The 20,789-nt window shown below is 33.6% G+C and overlaps 2 protein-coding genes and 1 non-coding gene across 31 annotated transcripts in view; 2 read left to right on the forward strand and 1 right to left on the reverse strand.

Moving 5' to 3' along the window:
* Positions 1-20,789, reverse strand: part of REDIC1 (regulator of DNA class I crossover intermediates 1) — a 240,992-nt gene that overhangs the window by 170,746 nt on the left and 49,457 nt on the right. For all 25 annotated transcript variants that reach the window (XR_012373929.1, XR_012373926.1, XR_012373928.1 and 22 more), the window contains exon 2: positions 1,723-1,801. Coding sequence is in view for 7 of the 25 variants with exons in the window: in XM_073877706.1 (XP_073733807.1) it covers positions 1,723-1,801 (79 nt within the window). In the remaining 18 variants the exon portion in view is untranslated. The remainder of the gene's footprint in view (positions 1-1,722; positions 1,802-20,789) is intronic.
* Positions 1-20,789, forward strand: part of ABCD2 (ATP binding cassette subfamily D member 2) — an 86,584-nt gene that overhangs the window by 11,050 nt on the left and 54,745 nt on the right. For 4 of the 5 annotated variants that reach the window (XM_025879567.2, XM_073877698.1, XM_073877697.1 and 1 more), the window contains exons 3-6: positions 1,009-1,130; positions 4,346-4,514; positions 5,677-5,771; positions 9,537-9,682. In XM_025879567.2, coding sequence (XP_025735352.1) covers positions 1,009-1,130; positions 4,346-4,514; positions 5,677-5,771; positions 9,537-9,682 — 532 coding nt within the window. Of the gene's footprint in view, positions 1-1,008; positions 1,131-4,345; positions 4,515-5,676; positions 5,772-9,536; positions 9,683-10,890; positions 10,945-20,789 lie in introns of those variants that run through there. The other variant, XM_073877699.1, reaches the window with a different exon arrangement.
* On the forward strand, positions 18,750-18,913 carry LOC112829960 (U1 spliceosomal RNA). The gene has a single exon (XR_003209802.2). It is a non-coding gene; the product is annotated as a U1 spliceosomal RNA (small nuclear RNA).

Below are 20,789 nucleotides of genomic sequence, written 5' to 3' on the forward strand. Positions count from 1 at the left end.
ACTTATAGGCCATGGATTATGCTAATATTTCATTTGTGTTTCACCTTTAAGCCCCACAACAATCCTTTGAGATAGAATTGTTTCAGATAGTAGTATTAATTTCCTCATTTACATATGAGAAAATAGGCATAGAGAAGATAATTGGCTTGTTCTACTTCTCTTACCATTTGTCAATAAGTGGTAGAGCCTGGATTCAAACCTAGTCTAACTCCTACTCTTGACCATAATTCTGCATTAACAGTAATTTAGGATGTTCATCCACCTATCCGTTTACTCATCCATGCATTCATTCAGTATATATTGAGGAGTACTATGTGCTAGACACTCTGCTTTGTACCGGGAATAAAGAATACAAAACATAGTCTTGACCTTTAAGGAATTTATAGTCCATTGGAAAAACCAGGCAAGGTTTTCCAGGGAAACGTATATTAAAGAGTTAACTTTCTTGAAGAAAGAACTAGGCAAAAAAGGAAGGGAAGTATTTTAAAGTCAGAAGAAATGGTATATGCAAATACCAAAGGATAAACAGAGTATTGCATGTTTGAGGTGCCATGGAATGTAGGTGCAGTTTGGGTGAAACAGATAAACTGAGTCTAGATTATGAAGGTCAGCTAATTTGCACTTCTATTGAAGGAACCACACTAGAAATATTTGCTTTTATTCCAGCTATTAGTATTTTCTTGACCAAATCAGTAGTATTTTATTGCCTAACCATAAAAGGGACAGAGAATTGAATTTGGAAAGGGTTAAAAGAATGCTAAATGAAAACAGTCTTAATTGTTAATTAAGTGTTTTAACTGTCTTCCCAGAAAAATAATAAAACAAAAGGAAGCTTTAAATAAAATCTGGTACAAATACTATATTTTCAGTAATTCATTAAATTTCTAGGAAATTGCTGGTACTAATGAAATGTTTACATCTGTTTTTTTTTTTTTGCTGCAATTCCATTTGTAAAAAGAAAATAGTTACCAAAAAAAAAACCTCAATAGTTTTATAATTTGCTTTTAGATCTAGAAGATGGCCAAAAACAAGCTATGGTTAGTGAACGGACAGAAGCCTTTACCACTGCTCGAAATTTATTGGCCTCTGGAGCCGATGCTATTGAACGGATTATGTCTTCATACAAAGAGGTACTGGCATTTCTTGTTGTCAATTTGATTAAAATAATACATATGAAAATCAAGAAAAATGTAAATCATCAGATGTACCTAGCATTTTGGAAACATATCTTTTCTCTACTAAAAATTCCTAAGAGTATAATCAAGATAAAGGGCAGCAACTCCCAAGTATATTGTCCTAATACTCTAGTTTTTACAATCTTAATTGCTCTTAATTGTAGCTCCTCTTTTTCTGTCTGTAGTATGACGTATTTGTTTTTAAACTAAAAAAAAAAAAAAAGTCTATTAGGTATGGATTCTGGAACCAGAGCACTTAAATTTAAAATCTTGGTCCAGTGTTTACAAATTATGTGAACTTGATCAAATTCCTTAACCTGTCTGTGTTTGTTTCCTTATCTGTAAAGTGGAGATAATGATAGCATTACTTGGTAGGGTTGCTGTGAGTTAATATAGGTAGAATATTTAAAACAACACATATTTAGGAATTCAATAACTGTTAGCCAATGATATTTATATACCTTGCAAACTTTTACTCATCCTTCATGACAAGTCAAGCCTCACGGACCACATATAAAACCCTTTTGTGATTCTACTTTCTTCTCACCTTCCCTGCAAAGTCTGGGTCTTCTTCTCTGGGTTCTGGTGCAATACCACATTATAATGGCCCATCTCCTCGCCAGACACTGAATAGAAAGCATCAACAGTTTACTCATCTTTGCATTCCTAATATTCATTTTAATGCTTGGAAAATTGCATGTGGTCAAGAAATATTTGCTGAAAGAATGGTAATAAGACTTGGCAGATATCAGAGGGTTAAAATTAGAAATTATTTATTTCAGATATTATAGGATATTCCCATGGTCAGTCATTTTCACCATTAATTCCTCTTGTGGCTTTTGTATCAATATGAATCACCACAGCATCATTATAAATTCATCTGCCAATTAAATCATCCTTGCATATAAAAGAGTAACAAAGTTTGTGATTTGTTCACAAAATTTCCAGTGTCATTCAACAATTGATTTATTGAATTGGGTTTCTTTAAAAAGTAAAACCAATTGTTTAGGGCCACATACCAAAACAACTCAGGTTTTTAAAATTTTTTCAGGGTCGCCTGGGTGGCTTAGTCAGTTAAGCAGCTGATTCTTGGTTTCAGCTCAGGTCATGATCTCAGGGTCCTGGGATTGAGCCCCGGTCAGGCTCCATGCTCAACCGGGGAGTTAGCTTGTGGATTCTCTCTCTCCCTCTGCCCCTGCTCATGCTCTCTTTCTCTCTCTCTAAAATAAATAAATAAATCTTTAAAAAATTTTTTCAAATAGTAATTTTGATAATCTGTAGATACGGTTTTGGGGATAGGTTTTTTGATGTAATAAATCCGTTATTAAAATTAAATGACATCAAAATTTTATCCATCTCATATTAAAATACTTTGCTATCTAAGTCACAGAAAGAATATTGACTAGTTTTTCTACATTGTATCCAATACAAGAAATAATTGCATTTTGCTTTATTTTCCCTGAATGTGCTTGGGATCATAGAATGCTCACTTCTAAAGAATCTTACTACCATTGTGACAGCACATGAAAGCACCAAACCTTCTCTCTGCTAGTTCCACAGGGAACAAGATTCCTTTTCAGAATAAGAGTCCTAGGGCAAACTCCCTGCCATGTGTCCCAAAGTAATTTGCCCACCGTCACGTTCTGTTTTTTTCAGACACTCTGCCCACTCCATCATGCATCCTAGTGCATTAACTCATTGCCTCCTGCCTTTCTTTAACTGACACATGCATTTAGTTTTGGATATTTTTCTCAATGCAAATATATATACCCCGGTTTCTTTTGAATCTGTATTTTGTTAATTCTTAGCTGTTTTCCTCCACTGGGGAACTCAAGAGATTCTTCAAGATAACATTTTAGAAATTAACCCTTAGGGGCACTTGGGTGACTCAGTCGTTAAGCATCTGCCTTCAGCTCAGGTCATGATCTCAGGGTCCTGGGATTGGGCCTCGCATTGGGCTCCCTGTTCAGCAGGAAGCCGGCTTCTCCCTCTCCCACTCCCCCTGCTTGTGTTCCCTCTCTCGCTGTGTCTCTCTCTCTCTGTCAAATAAATAAATAAAAATCTTAAAAAAATTACCCCTTAAATAGTTACAGCATTAATATACTGAAATACAATGCTAGTGACAGACCTCTCACACAGTGGAGACATGTGGTGGAAGGCTTTTGATAAAAACACCTACTCATTTATGGCTTAGGTTTTACACACACATAAATCTTACACAAATGTCAGCATTGTTGTATTATTCCACGGTTTATTAGTGATATGCCTTGCTTATTGGTGCCAATTTCCTAGTAAATATTCCTAAAAGGGAATGGTTTTTGTGCTTTCACTGAGAAAGATGGTCTTGACAAGAGATGAGTCACCTTTCACATTACCCTGATAACAAGGTGTTCTTTTAAAAGAAAAACAGCAGGAGATTCCACCTAAATTGATAACTGGCAGAATAAAAGCAAGACCCTATTCTATTGAGCCTTATGGACAAAAAGCAGAGCTTGATCTCATTTATTATCTCACCTAGAATAAAAGTCATATTTAGTGTTTTTCTTTGAGCATGTACATCATGTTTGTCTTGAAAAGAAGCTGAATCGGATTTGGACTGAAAAGGATTTGTAGCTTTTCACTGAACTCACTCCCAATATTGATATCTTCTGACAGGTATTTTCTTTGGTAAAGCTTAGGAATGTTGACAATTTGACTCAGAAACATTCATTTCATAACAAGAAAAAAATGTTTTTCTTATATTTAAAATCTTCTATTTTAAATCGCAGAAAGATATCAAAACAAAAGATCATTATGACCTTAAGCTTTTCACAAAATTTCTAATTTTCTGGAAATGAAATTTGTTATGTAAATGGAGCCAAATCAGAAATTTGACTGAAGGATCTTTAGGTCTCACTAACATTCTGAAATCTTTACATTTATTTTGAACCCTGGCTTGAATGAATAATTTTTTACAGGTTTTGTAATTCCTGACATTGACACCTTGCTATGTTGCTCTCTGAGTAAGCCTTTTACTGTTACTTGTGATAGTTATCAGGTGTATTTTTTTTCATGCATAGTAAAATAAGATGTTTAACATTAAATTAGGACACTAATAGTATTGCATATCTTTTTCAAAAAGTCCATCTTGGGTATATTAACTCTATTTTACCCCTCCGTGTTGGTTTTAGATCACAGAATTAGCGGGCTATACTGCTCGAGTGTACAATATGTTTTGGGTCTTTGATGAAGTGAAAAGAGGCATTTATAAGAGAGCTGCTCTCATCCAAGAGTCTGAAAGCCACAGCAGGAATGGAGCTGACATAGAATTACCCCTCAGTGACGCACTGGAGATCAAAGGTATTGAATCGAATGTTTTATATTTTCCTAAATTTAAACATTTACTTTAAAAAAAAGATTTTATTTATTTATTTGAAAGAGAGAGAGAAAGAGCATGAGCAGGGGAAGAGGGAGAAGCAGGCTCCGGAGCAGGGAGCCCGATGAGGAGCTCGATCCCAGGACCCTGGGATCATGACCTGAGCTGAAGTCAGACGCTTAACGACTGAGCCACCCAGGAGACCCTTTAAATGTTTACTTTAGCAACAGAACCAAACATTTCTAGAAGATAGCTTTTAACAGTTACAAAGAACTAATACTTGCTTATTTAAACAGTTCTTTCTAAAATTAGTGTCACAATTTGAGGAGTGGTGACTAACATTACCATAAAAAAATTATGCTACTTGTATTTAGGACAAATTTCTAGAATTATTTTTGGAAACTGCCCATATGGCAGAATAAATTGTTTGCTTTAAAAGTTCAAAGACAGAATTAGAGCTAACATCTTATTGTTCTTCATCCTTCTATGAAGTTTTTTTTAATTTTATTTTATTATGTTATGTTAATCACCATACATTACATCATTAGTTTTTGATGTAGTGTCCCATGATTCATTTTTTGTATATAACACCCAGTGCTCCATTCAATATGTGCCCTCTTTAATATTCATCACCAGGCTAACCCATCCACCCCCCAGAACCCTCAGTTTGTTTCTCAGAGTCCATAGTCTCTCATGGTTCGTCTCCCGCTCCGATTCTGCCCCCCTCATTTTTCCCTTCCTACTATCTTCTTCTTCTTTTTTTTTTTAACATATACTGTATTATTTGTTTCAGAGGTACAGGTCTATGATTCTATGAAATGTTTAAACTTGTTTGGTTATCACATTTTTAAAAATTGTACTCTTCCTTGTCTTAATTCCCTTTTTGCAATGCTGTATTTTTTTTTTCTGTAGGAAAGGTTAATAGTGAAATAAGTAATTGTAAAGAATATGGCTGGGTTCTATCAGATCGAATTTATCCCATCACGCTCTCATTATGACATTGACATTAGATTATTGTAAAATCATGTTTCTGAGAAAGATTTTCCAAATATATGTGTCAGAATCCACATTTACATTAAAATTTGCTTTATATGTAGATGCAACATGTAATAGCTTTTATAACTTAAACTATTCCTTAACTTTTAGGAAGAGTTATTGATGTGGATCATGGAATTATTTGTGAAAATGTTCCCATAATTACACCAACGGGAGAAGTGGTGGCTTCCAGGCTAAACTTCAAAGTAAGATGATATTCAAGAATCTTCTGATTGTTGCCATCACACTAATACAAAACAACTCAGAATTCATGTACCTTATGTTAAATACTTGGAGGAGCATATGGAAAGGAGGGGAAATCAAGAAAGGTATGCACAGTGGCTCAATTACAGAAGCAGTTACTTCTTCAGAAAGCAAAGAGAAAGAGAAATTTGATTTCTACTGCTTTTTTGCCAGGTTGAAAATCAAAATTTCTCAGTGCACTGAGGGCCTATACAAGGTAACTTTTGGGAACAATAGAAAAATTCATCAGAAATTAATATCTAGAAGTAAATTTTAATTTTTTCCTTGTAAGGATTATTCAAAATATATAAGCCTATATTGTAATATATTTACTAAAATATGAGGAAAGAGGTCCTTAGCAAGTTTACTCCCATTATTGAATATTTTCTAAATTTAATTTATATTTCCAATAATCTCATCTTCCATTCGGAAAAAAATAGAAGATTCATGGATTAGTTTTTAACTTTTTGAGAATAAGAGATATTTGTTATGTATTGTTCTATGTCTTGATTACAGAAACCAAGATGTAGAAATTTCTTAACAAACCTGAGGCCCTAATTGAACATACATTTTGGAATTTAAGTACACAATAATTTGCAGATAAGGATAAATGACTTTAATGCAGGCATCTAAGTGTAGTTCAAACAAAGACATGATTGGACTTGGTAACAGAATCACAGGCATGATAATACATGTACTAATGATTTTAGTATGGACCTCAGTCTAGGATTATTTTTAAAGATGGGTCTGCAAATGAATAAGTGTGCTGGAAGGTGATATGTACTGAACATAGGGAAATTCTGTGTTAACAAATATAAGAGAAATTGTGTTTTAACTACAATTTGGTTAGGTTTTATTTTTCCATTTACTTATTTGGATCTGATCATGAGTACCAATTAGGTGCTAATGATGTACCATAATCTTAAGTAGATTTGAAATAAAACTACTTGAAGAGGTATACATGGAATATTTAATTACTTATTAATAGTTTAGCAATTTATAATTTATGACTTTTTATATAGAATTTGTCAGGTTAGGTTTTGTAATATCAATTCTTATTGCTCCATTTATTAAATAGAATTAAGTCTTGAATTCTGCCACCTACTAACTACATTATTGTGGACACACACTCTGTGAAAAAAATTCAGGGCTCGGTTTATTTTTTATAAAAAATGAATTTTAAAATACTTAATCTAATGAAAATGTCATGAATTTTGAACTTCTACAAAGATATATGTTAATATAGTGCACTTTATGATAATTGGTATTTTTCTGACTCAGGGGTTTATTTAAAGTGTCAGTTCCCTAAGATATAATAAAAGTTCTGTTTCCTGTATGCATTGACAAATAAACAGGTTTCTAGAGGAAAAGGTTCTCATCCTTTTGTAGACATTGTGGAATTAAAAAACTGGAGAAGAAAATTCAGTGAATGTGGGAATTATTTTTGCTTCACACTTGCTGTTTACTAAACATAAGAACACTTATGCCAATAAAATAATTTGAATGTAGAAAAGGCTTCTATTATGACTCAAAATGTGTTAAAAATCTGAGAATTCCTGAGAATGATGCTATTAAAATATTTTGTGAATATGCCTTTTGCCATGGCACATACCTTTAAAAAAATCATTTGGGAAGTTTTTATGCTTCTACAAAATTAAACTTCCTTAACCCTCTCTCTAGTGAAAGAGCACAGCAAGTCACAAAATTAATTCTTTTTGGGCTCTTCCCAGGATTTTCTTTGAACTTTATTTTATCAAAATAGGTTTTCAGTTTGGCTACAATTAGGGAGAAAAAATGTCTATAGTAAATTGTTTAGACTCAAGCTCACTCCTGTCTTATGTCCTTGTGGTAGCTGCCTCCAGTGCCTGAAATGCTCTTCCTCCCAGCTCTGACTGGTTTTCTCTTGTTGCCCAGGCTCAGGCGAAATATTTCCTCCTCAAGAGAGGTTTTTCCTGACCACCCAATCAAAAGAAGCGCTCCTCACCCCCCACCACCACCTCTAACCTCATAATGCCACCATCTTTCCCAAATGCATTTTTCTTATTTTGCTATTATAATACTATTTATCACTACCTAATTTTGTTCACGTCTTTTCTGCCATCTTTCCCATTGGAATGTAAACCATGAGAACAGAGTTTGTCTTGGGTAGCCCTGGGTATCCCTTGTGCCTAGAAGAATGTCTGGCACATGGTAAATAATCAATGTTTACCAAGGAAATGTCTAATTATTTAGACAGAATATATATCTGAACCATTTTTGCTTTACATGTACTTATTCTATACATCCCTAGTTCCTTTATCTTAACTTCATCCCAACCCTTCTCTTTTCCTTCCCTTCCTCCCTCTCTCCACCACCTTCTTTCAACAAAAAGATTTCAGCTTATGTTATTCACAATGTGTAGACATGGAACTAACCCATTATACTGGCATAATCCAAGTAATATAATGTTTTTCATCTTTGAATTTTCAATATGATATATTCTATATCATTAATAAGATATTTGTATCCATATTATACAAAGCTTTATCTACAAGCATACTGTAGATTTCTGCCTCTCATATTTTGATGCTGTATTCACTTTTTAATTGCCATTATAAAATATTGTTTGTTCTTAGAAATGTTATCATTGTTCTTAGAGCACATTTTTAACAGATATTCCTTTCCCTTGTTCCTCTCAATACTCCTTAAATACCATACTAAGACAACTTCCTGATCCTATTGGGTGGAATGGGAACTCATGAAATTTAACTGTTTAAATTTAAATGACAAGTAAGATGAAAGATTCTAAAAAGAAGCATCCAGTTGATAATGGATAAATAAATTCTAAGATATAAATGTGTGTGTGTGTGTGTATATATATATATATATGTTTTATTTATTTATTTATTTTAAAGATTTATTTATTTGACAGAGAGAGACACAGTGAGAGAGGGAACACAAGCAGGGGGAGTGGGAGAGGGAGAAGCAGGCTTCCCGCTGAGCAGGGAGCCCAATGCAGGGCTCGATCCCAGGACCCTGGGATCATGACCCAAGCCAAAGGCAGATGCTTAACGACTGAGCCACCCAGGCATCCCTATATATAGGTTTTAAATTCATTCCTAGACATAAGACTAAATTATAATCCTCTTGCTTTCCTCTGTCTTGGTTTGGTAAATGTATTTTCTCCATCTGTGAATAAAACAGAATTAGAATCATTTCATCTGTCTGATTATGGGCTTTTGTGATTGTGTAACATTTCAGACTGCTGAAGTATAAAATTAAGCTACCCAGCTGGATCTTAGAATAGCTTTGTAGCTAATAACTCCAACTGACAAATACAACAAAGTTTTATTTGAATTCAATATAAATTTAACCAAATATTAATATAAAGAAAGTAAAATGTAATGTTTTAATTAAAGATTTTATACTTTCTTATTTCCCATGTGGCTGTGTTTCTACATATGTGTGTAGTATCTGATGACGAGACCGCAATTAAAATTTTAGAAAGGCAGTACTCATTCCAAGAAGATCCATTTCCTTGGAGTTGGATTATTTTATCATGCTTTTAGCTTCAGAGTATAGTCAAAAGCCAAATTTAATGTTCTCCATCCTGATTTTTTTTTTTTTGACTCCTTGCCTACCCTGGGTTATCATGTGTTTGAAAGTTTTTAAAAAATGAATCACTTTTAAATGCTGCCAAATGAAATCATTTCTAATATTGCAGTTTGTAATTTTATTTCTTACTTTAGGTACAAGAAGGAATGCATCTTTTGATAACTGGTCCTAATGGTTGTGGGAAAAGTTCTCTCTTCAGAATTTTAAGTGGGCTCTGGCCTGTGTATGAAGGAGTCCTCTACAAACCACCTCCCCAACATATGTTCTATATTCCACAAAGGTAGGTACATATTTTATGTCACAAGAAAATTTCAGTTTGCTTTTGAATTATCTTGATTCCTTAGGCTCCTCAGTTTATAATCTTCAAGCATGTTTTCATTGAGAGAAACTATTAAGGAAATACAAATTCAGTTATCCAACAGAGTTTTATTATTGCTTTGATTATAAGAGTTTCCAGGATAAGACCACTTCTTTTCATTTTCACATCTATCTAGATGTAATGACCCCTCAAAGACTATAGATGTTAATCTCAAGGAAGAGCAGGCTAGTCAAAGGAATAATTTGATTGCCTTAGATTTCAGATTATCTCTTCTCACAGATAAAATTGTATTTAGATAGTATACTAATCTCTTCATCAAGCTGCATATGTTCATAGGTTCTAAAATTGTTCACTTATGTTTTAAGAGCCTCCATAAAATAGTCTTTATTACAGTCATGCTATATTATTAATTAATGATTTGAAACTACCTTAATTTAAAAAAATTATGAATGAGTGTAAAGCATAGAAATATTTTAAAAGAATATTGTTTCTTCTGAAGTCTTTAGCCATCTTTCCTCATAACAATTTAGAAACATCTAAATACAAAGTTATACTTGAGGATTTGGAATATTTATTGTGGATGAGAGAAAATGAAATTTGAAGAAGAGACACACTCATGCTCATCTTTTCCATCTGTCATCACCCTGGGTTAGGTAGAAATCACAGAGCGCTCCTAATGTATTAGAAGACTATTCTGTGGAACCTAATAGAGCACTGAGGCTGAAAGTACAGAACCAGAACAAATATAAAAGTTACATCAAGTATGGTACTATCACATGTCTCTCTTCCCCTTTTCTCTTGTTAAAAAGTGCTTACACAATCCTGCCACTGGTCTAATTTTTAGACCACATGTTGTAGTTAGGCACATGAGGGTTTGTGGGGCTCTTTGCTTTAAAGTATGATTTATGTTAGTAGTAAGATGCTACTTGAAGTATGGGAGAATGAACTGCATTGGCAATAAGAAAATGTTGGATGTGAGCAGTGTCATGAATTCTTATGTTTACCATAAAATAGATAACATTTTGTGGCACCAGAATCATTGTCTCTTCCTCTGTATGCTTTAAAGTCTTTGGGGAAACCTTTTGAATCTGACAACTAAATTATCCTGCCAAAGCTTAAGTTTCAGACATTAATGTGGTAAGTAGACTGATTTTATTTTTTTAATTTAGGTATAAGGCATAAAATCACGAGGAAAATATTCTATCATAGAATTCTACTCTCTTAATTGAAATAAAATCATATATATAAATTTTATATTTTTAGCTATTTTAGATTTCTTATATAATATGAAAGATATTATTCTTGAATATAGCTGTGACCTGAGCAATACAAGATATTTCCAAGGCATAGAAAAGTGCATAATCCAGCAAAATCATCCTTCAGAAATTAAGGGGAAATAAAGTCTTTCCTAGACAAACAAAAGCTGAGGGAATGCATTGCCACTAGACCTGCCTTACAAGACATGCTGAAAGGAATTCTTGAAATTGAAATGAAGCTAACTAGTAACATGAAAATATATAAATATACCAGTAAAAGTGAATATGTAGTCAAATTCAGAATATTCTAACATGATGGCGTGTTAACCACTTAAATATTAGTATAAAGGACAAAGTATTAAAAATAACTATAACTAGTATAATTTCAATATAAAAAGAGATAAGTTGTGATATTAAAAACTTAAAAGAGGGAGAGTGAAAGGGTAGAGTTTTTATATGCAATTGAAATTAGGTTGTTACCACAAAGCAAAAACCTATAGTAGATTCATAGATAAAGAGAAAGGAATCAGAGAGAGAACTACTATAGAAAATCACCAATTCACAAAGGAAGGATGCAAGAAAGGGAGAAAGGAGCCAGAGAATGCCAAAAAAATCAGAAACAATAAGATGGCATTAGTAACTCCTTGCCTATTAACACTTACTCTAAATGTAAATGGATTGAATTCTCCAGTCAAAACATAGAGTGGCTAGATAGATAAAAAAATAAGACCCAACTATATGCTGTCTATGAGAGACTCACTTCAGCTTTAAGTACACACATAGATTGAAAGTGAAGGGATGGAAAAAGATATTCCATGTAAATGGAAACCAAAAGAAAGCAGGGATAGCTATGCTTATATCAGACAAAATAGATTTCAAGTGAAAAATGTTAACAAAAGACAAAGAAGATCATTATATAATGACAATGTGGTCAATTTGTCAAGGAGATGTAATAGTTGTAATATATATGCACCCAACAGTGGGGCACCTAAATATATTAAGCAAAAATTAACAGATCTGACGGAAGTTACACGACAATACATTAATAGTTGGGGACCCTACTTTCAACAACAAATAGATCATCCAGACAGAAAATTAACAAGAAACATCGAGCTTGAACCATACTTCAGACTAAATTGACCTAACAGACATATGCAGGCATTCTCTCCAACAGCAGCAAAATACATATTCTTCTCAAGCATGCATGGAACATTCTCTAGGAATATCATATGACACAAAACAAGTCTTACCAAATTTAGGAAGACTGAAGTCATACCAAGTATTTTTTCCCATTACAATGGTATGAAAGTAGATATCAATAATAGGAGGAAAACTGGAAAATTTACAAATATGTGAAAATTAAATAATATTCCTGAGCAACCAACAGGTCAAAGAAGAAATCAAAAGAGAATTTAAAAAAATCTTGAAACAAATGAAAATGGAAACCAAATATATGGGATGCTACAATAGCAGTTCTTTTTTTTTAATAAAGATTTTATTTATTTGACAGAGAGAGAGAGGGAGAGAGAGAGCACAAGCAGAGGGAGTGGCAGGCAGAGGAAGAGGAAGAAGCAGGCTCACCACTGAGCAGGGAGCCCCTGGATCCCTGAGCAGGTCCCAGGATCCCAGGACCCTGGGATCACAAGGCAGATGCTTAACTGACTGAGCCACCCAGGTGCCCCTACAATAGCTGTTCTAAGAGGATCATTTATAGTAGTAAATGCCTATATAAAGATGAAAAAAGATTTCAAATAAACTTAACTTTACACCTCAACGAACTAGAAAAAGAAGAACAAATAAAGCCCACAGTTAACAGAAGGAAGGAAATAACAAATATCAGAGCAGAAATAAATGAAATAGAGAAAAAAAGAATGATAGAAAAGATCAACAAACCTAGGAGCTACTAGTTTGAAAAGATAAACAAAAGATAAACCTTTAGCTAAAATAAGAGAAAAAGAAAGAAGACTCAAATAAATAAAATCAGAAATGAAAGAAGAGACATTACAACTGATACCTCAAAAATATATAGTCTTAAAAGACTACTATGAACAATTGTATACCAACAAATTCAACAACCTAGAAGAAATTGATAACTGCCTAGAAACACCCAACTTACCAAGACTGAATCATGAAGAAAGAAAATATGAACAGACCAATAGCAAGTAAAGAGATTGAATCAGTAATGAAAAATCTCTCAGCAAAGAAAAGTCCAAGCCAGTTGTTTTCACTGGTAAATTTCTAACAAATATTTAAAGAAGAATTAATGACAATCTTCTCAAACTCTTCCAAAAAATCAAAGTACTCCCAAACTCATTTTATGAGGCCAGCACTACCCTTATCCAGATGAGGACACTACAAAATAAGAAAACTACAGACCAATATCCCAGATAAATATAGATGCAAAAATTCTCAACAAAATATTAGCAAACCAAATTTAACAGCCCATTAGAAGAATCAGACTATGATCAAGCAAGATTTAATCCTGAGATGTAAGAGTGGTTCAACATATGCAAATCAATAAGTGTGATGCACCCCATTAATAGAATAAAAGATAAAAATCATATGATCATCTCAATAGATGAAGAAAAAGCACTTGAAAAAAATACAAATGATTTCATGACAAAAACTCTCAATGAGGCGGGTATATAAGGAACATACCTCAACATTATAAAAGGCCATATATGACAAACCCACATCTAACATAATACTCAACAGTGAAAGATTGAAAGCTTTTTCTCTAAGATCAAGAACAAGACAAAAAAAAAAAAAAAAAGAACAAGACAAGGGTACCCAATCTGACCACTCTTATTCAACATAGTACTAGAAGTTCTAGTCAGAGCAATTAGGTAAGATATAGAAATAAAAGGCATCCATATCAAAAGGGAAGAAGTAAATTGTCTTTGTTAGCAGATAATATAATCTTACATATAGAAAACTCTGAAAATTCCACAAAAACATTCAAAACAAATCAATGAACTTAATAAAGTTGTAGGGTACAAAATCAACAAATAGAAATCAACTGCATTTCTATAAACTACCAACAAACTATCTGAAAAATAAATAAAATAATCTCATTTATAATAGCATGGGAAACAATAAAGTACTTAGGAATATTTGACTGAGGCGGTGAAAGATCTATACACTGAAAACTATAAGACTATGATGAAAGAAAATGGGGAAGACACAAATGGAAAGATATCCAAGTTCATGGATTGGAAGAATTAATATTGCTAAAATGTCTATACTATCCAGAGCCATCTACAGATTCAGTGCAATTCCTGTCAAAATCCCAATGGCATTTTTCATAGAAATAGAGAAAACTATCCTAAAAATTGTGTAGAGCCACAAAAAAGCCCTGAGGATCCAAAGCAAACCTGAGAAAGAACAAAGCTGGAGGCATTGCACTTCTGATTTCAACTATACTATAAGTGTATAGTCATCAAACAGTATGATGCTGGCATAAAAATAGATATAGACCAATGGAATAGAATCAAGGGCCCAGAAATAGGGATGCTTGGATGGCTTAGTCAGTTAAGCATCTGACTCTTGACTTCAGCTCAGGTCATGATTGCAGGATCATGAGCTTGAGCCCTGCATTAGGCTCCATGCTGGACATGGAGCCTCCTTAGGATTCCCTCTCTCCCTATGCCCCTCCCCACTCCCACGTGCTCTCTTCCTCTCTCTCTCAAAAAAAAAAAAAAAAAAGGAGCCCAAAATAAACCCATGCATATGGTCAACTAATATTTGACAAGGGAGCCAAGACTACACAAGCAAGGAAAGTGTAGCCTCTTTAGTAAATGTTTTTGGAATAACTGGATGAGCACATGCAGAAAAATGAAATTGGAACCCTATCTTACACCATTCACAAAAATGAACTTGAAATAGATTGAAAACTTGAATGTGAGACCCGAAACTATAAAACTCCTAGAAAAAAATAGGGGAAAAGCTCTTTGGCATTGTCTGGGGAATGATTTTTTTTGGATGTAACACTGAAAGTACAAGTAACAAAAGCAAAAATCAATAGGTTGGCCCTACATCAACATATAGAAGGGGAGAAAATATTTGCAAATCTTGTATCTAATAAGGGCTTAATATCCAAAAAATATAAAGAATATATACAACTCATTAGCAAAAAATCAAACAGTCTGATTTGAAAATGGGCAGAGGAATTGAATAGACATTTTTTTCAAAGACAAATGGCCGACAGGTACATGAAAAGGTGTTAACATCACTATCCTTAGAGAAATGCAAACCAAATCCACATGAGATATCACCTAACACCTGTTAGAATGACTATTACCAAAAAGACAAGAGATAACAAGTGTTGGCAAGGATGTGAAGAAAAGAGGACCTCTGTGCACTATTGGTGGGAATGTAAGTTCGTTCAGTCACTATGGCAAATAGTATGGAGGCTCCTCAAAAAATTAAAAATAGAACTATCATATCATCCAGCAATACCATTTCTGGTTGTATATGTCTAAAGGAAATGGAAACAGGATCTTGAAGGGATACCTGTACTTCCATATTCATTGCAGCATTGTTTACAATAGCCAAAATGTGGAAACAACCTCAGTGTCCACTGACAGTTGAATGGAAAGAGAAGATGTGGTATATATATATATAAATACATATATATACACACACACACAATGGAAACTTCTTCAGCCAAGAGAACATGTGACAACATGAAACAGACCTTGAGGACATTATACTAAGTGAAATAATTCTGAAAAAGAAAGACAAATATATGATAGCACCTATAGATGGAATCTAAAAAAGCCAAACCTAGAGAAACAGAGAATAGAATGATGGTTACCAGAAGCTGGAGAGTAGAGGAAATGGGGAGATGTTAATCAGGAATACAAAATTCTAGTTAGAAGATGAATAAGTTCTGGTAATCTAATGCACAGCATTGTGGTTACAGTTAGCAATAACATATCATATACTTGGAAGTTGTTGAGAGAGTTAGTCTAAAATATTCTTACCACAATAAAGTCATGGTAATTATGTGAGGTGATAAAGTCATTAGGTAACACTTCAGTGATAATCATTTTGCTATATATAAGTAGTATATCAAATCAACATGTTGTATACCGTAAACTTACACAATGTTATATGTTAATTTTATCTCAATAAAGCTGAAAAAAAACAAGAAAACAATACCACTAAGCTGTTCATATAAAAATGGTAGAGCAAATTTTATGTTATGTATATTTTACCAAAATTTTATAAGTGGGGGAAAAATACAAAGTACATAAATTCCAGTGTTTGCCCTCGAGAGACCTGTGTTATTTTGCAACAAACATAAATCACTGGGAAACTTTTTCCTCCTTATAAAATTTACTGTTGCATAAGCAAAAGGTCAACTGTAACTTAGTTAAGGAGAAATGAAAATGCAAACTCTATTTTTTTTAAGGCTAAAGTGTTTTAAAATCATTACTGTTAAAAGTAATTTTATCTTGATTATATAGCTTCTAGAAACATGAAAATTTGTTTTTATGTTTAAAATTTTATAAGACCGATCTTGCAAAAAAGCATAAAATATATTGAAATGTATATGTAAACCAAGAGAGTCTAAATGTATTTATTTCTTGTATTCTAAATGCTGCTATTTTCTTTGAGAAAACTTGAAAATAATCTTATAAGTACTTATGATTTCAAAGAAAGCTGCTACAACTTCTTTCAAAGTATTTATCAGTAGGCATTCTTAAATATTTCTTCTTTGAATATTCTCATTAATGAGATATTATCTAATTAGATAATTAGAATTATCTAATGGTTTATTGCATTACTTTATAGCAACAGAATATTGGTTAAGTACTAGTTTGGCAGGAAAAAAAACCCATAAAGTGAATACAGAATTGAGTCTTATGTACCTACAGAATAAACTTCATAAGTTACAAACAGACCTTACAGTAATCTCCCTGTTTTCACTTTTTCTGACTGAAAGACTTCTTGATAGAGGATGGATCTCCATGCAGTGATCAAATGTACATTAATTGTTATTTTCATGGGGGAAAAAGGAGTGGATTTTGTTCAAGAGGGTTTCTAGTAATGTCATTTATATACAAAAGAAAAAAGAACTGCTGAGAGAAAAAATTTGTAATTAAGCAAATTAGGACACATATTTTAAACCACATCTTCAGAGAATGTTGCTATGGCTCAGTGTGCAAGCTGGAAAGCCTGAATTCCTAAGAAATTGAGAAATCTCTTCAATATTATTCCAGTTAATGTTTCCTAATACTTTAACAATGTTAATAATGAGAACCAGATAAACGAAAATCTGGGCCTTAGTTCAAGAATACAAATAAAAAGTTGTGTTAGATAAATTAGTTTCAAAACAGCTTTCTTTTATCCTATTTCATTAATGATTGGGTATGATAACTACTAGAACATTTGATAAGTTTTAGCAAAGAAAAATTTCATCTCTAATGTAGATTTAGCTACTCTAAATCTATGGAATAATACATGGTAAATGCTTAGTATTGCTCAGGTGTGACTTTAAAAAATATTTGGGCAATTTTAGGCTGTTCAAGACTGAATTTCCTGAGCAATGCGACTGTAATGTAATCTTCAAACTGTTGATTGAAACTCATTGTTTCCCATTAGCCATCTTGACCCTCAGAAAAAGTCTTCCAGTTGGATACAGATCCTGAATTTCTTTTGTCAATTCTTGGTGCAGTTTTTCACGTCTTCCCAACTACCTAAGGGTAGATTTGTGATTTCCTGCTTTTGCATTCACTAATCCACTAATTCTGACACATTAGTCACGTAGTAATTTGGTAGTATGTCTCTATCTTCAGCCATTAAAGCCTCTAAAGCCCAATCTTTTATTTGTTTAGCTCACCTGCTAACAAAACATTATTATATGCTAACATTCACCAAAATAGGATTTGAGACGTCTTGATAGGGGTTGGGGGCAAAGAGAGTAAGGAGAGGAAAGGAGAAAGTGGGGAGGAACGGAGAGGGAAGGAAGGAGGGAAGAAAGACATAAGAAATAGTCGTTTATTGGCAAAAGGTAGCAAAATCTTGTGTTCCTTTTTTTTCTTTTTTTAAAGATTTTATTTATCTGACAGAGAAAGACACAGTGAGAGAAGGAACACAAGCAGGGGGAGTGGGAGAGGAAGAAGCAGGCTTCCCATGGAGCCGGGAGCCCGATATGGGGCTTGATCCCAGGATCCTGGGATCATGACCTGAGCCGAGGGCAGACGTTTAACGACTGGGCCACCCAGGTGCCCCCTTGTGTTCCTTTATATTACTGTGTTGTTGTTTTTTTTTCCTTAATCATCCAGAGGACCATTTGTGTACGTATCTCTCCTCAGCAACAGTCTCCGGTTGGGTGCCAACCCACTATGTGATTCTGTTCCCAGAGCTCTTGCTCTCACTACCCTTCCTTGGTAGAAGTATCTTGGGACAGAAATTTTTACCATGATCTTCTTACTACTCCATCCTTATGCCTTAATACTTACTTACATTCAACAGATCTGAAGTAGATTCAGATTTCCCATAATTTTGTATGAAAAGGTAACTTGTGCAAATTTCTGTCCATCCTTTACTCTGGAATTTAAGAAATAAAAGGTTAGTAAAGTGAGAGAAGAATTGTATTATAAGGGTCAAATTAAGTTTAACTAAACATTTTTTAAAAGGAGAAAAAAACAAGAAAAAGAGGGGGGTGAAATGGCTAGGATGTCATACTTCATATCTTGGGAACGTTAATGTACTTTATTCTTTGTCGATATGCTATTCTTTTTTCTAAATTTTAAGTATTTATTATACTTACCTGGCAGGGGAGATACCATGATCACGAAGGTGGTTTTCCCAGGGCGAGGCTTATCCATTGCACTCCGGATGTGCTGACCTCTGCGATTTCCCCAAATGTAGGAAACTCGACTGCATAATTTGTGGTAGTGGGGGACTGCGTTCGCGCTTTCCCCTGATAAAAAAAAAAAATAAAAAAAAATAAATTTTAAGTATTTATTAAAGCCCTGCTATTAGATACTATGGGGGATAGACAATGAGTAAGACACAGTCACTCTCAATGTGGAGCTTATGTTAAATTTGGTTATAAACAAAAACATGCAACCAACTTCAATACAAGTCAGAATAAGTGCCTCAAGAAAAGCAAGAAATGCTGTAGATGTTCAAAATGAGAAAAACTACGATATAACAGTGTGTCCTTTGATCTAGGTTTTGAAAGTTAGGATTTTAATAGTTGTCATGAATTGGATGTTTCTCCAGTGACAAAATAGATCAGAAATGTGTCAGAGTCAAGTAGGCGCGCAATTTTTGTTCTTGCTTTTGGACACTTCTAAGCAAGTTTCTCCTATCCACCCTCCTCTAGTACACCAAGCTGAGAAAGGTAAATATTTATTAATTCAACTCCGTTAATATTATGCCATTGGTACATACTGGAAATCATAGCACCCATTCCCTAGGTCATTAAGCATTGCTAAAGTGCTCTTTATGCTGAAGTTCTCTGAATTTATCTGGTGTTTTGTAGGTCTGCCATTTGCCCAGTTTCCACCTAAGGAACTTATCTCCTCTCTATAAGTAAATGACAGATTTTTTTTATATTCATATGCATATTATTATATATACATCATATATATGTATAATCGTATATGTTAAATTTTAGTCTGTTACTGTCCCTCAAGAAACATAACAAAAGATGACACTAACTTCTCTTACACTCATCGCATCTCATTCTCTTTTGCCAGAAGATATTCTGAAATTATAAATAACATTTCATTTATCAGCTCAGTGTTTGTTTACTACTTCATTCACAGGATAGTATATTCAAGTACCATGTAGTTTAATCTTCTAGACTAAATGCTTAATAAATAAAATAGTTATGAGCCACATTTTTAAATTAAATGAAACATGAAAATCCTAAATTTGATTGTATGCAGGAATGATAGCATGACTAAATAGGTTGTAAGGAAAATTAAATATAGATAATGTTACTTCTATCTTTCAATGTATCAACAGTACATATTGATTATGCTCTGCATAAGTCATGCTAAATAGGATGTTTTAAATAATTAAATTGGAGTTCAAAGAGATTAGAGACTTTAATACTTTGATTTACACAGCATTTCAGCGCCAGGGCTGGAATTCATCAAATCTCTGGATCTCTGCATTCACTGCCTCTTACTTTCAGATTAATAAAATAATCATATTAAAAACATCTACCTGTGATTGAAAAGCAAAAAAACAAACCAGTGTTTGACCTTAAATGTTTTCTCAGACAATCATAGTAATTAAAGCCTCTCTAGCACTGTCCCAAATTTATGGGAGATAACAAACTATGATTCTTTTATAGTTTGCATTCGCTTTCAAAAATTTCTGTATTCATCAATTGTTTTTCTTAGTCAGAAGAGCTTACGACATGAAATCTCAGCTTGTAGCAGTGCCAGCATTTAATCCAGGCTTTCTTTGTTGGCAGTTCTACTCCCTCCTTTAATGATACAGCCTATGCATTTTTTTTAATTGAAGTATAGTGGACCAGCCTATGTATTTTATTTTATTTTTAAATTTTATTTTATTGTTATGTTAGTCACCATACATTACATCATGTTTTTAATTAGTTTTTTCCTATTTATTTATTTATTTATTTATTTATTTACTTATTTGATGTAGTGTTCCATGATTCATTGTTTGCGTATAACACCCAGTGCTCCATGCAGAACGTGCCCTCTTTAATACCCATCACCAGGCTAACCCATCCCCCACTCCCCTCCCCTCTAGAACCCTCAGTTTGTTTCTCAGAGTCCATAGTCTCTCGTGGTTCGTCTCCCCCTCCGATTCCCCCC

Source organism: Callorhinus ursinus, unplaced genomic scaffold (genome assembly GCF_003265705.2).
Source record: "Callorhinus ursinus isolate GAN/ISIS: 27379988/994484 unplaced genomic scaffold, GSC_fseal_2.0 scaffold27, whole genome shotgun sequence".
Taxonomy (NCBI): Eukaryota; Metazoa; Chordata; class Mammalia; order Carnivora; family Otariidae; genus Callorhinus; species Callorhinus ursinus.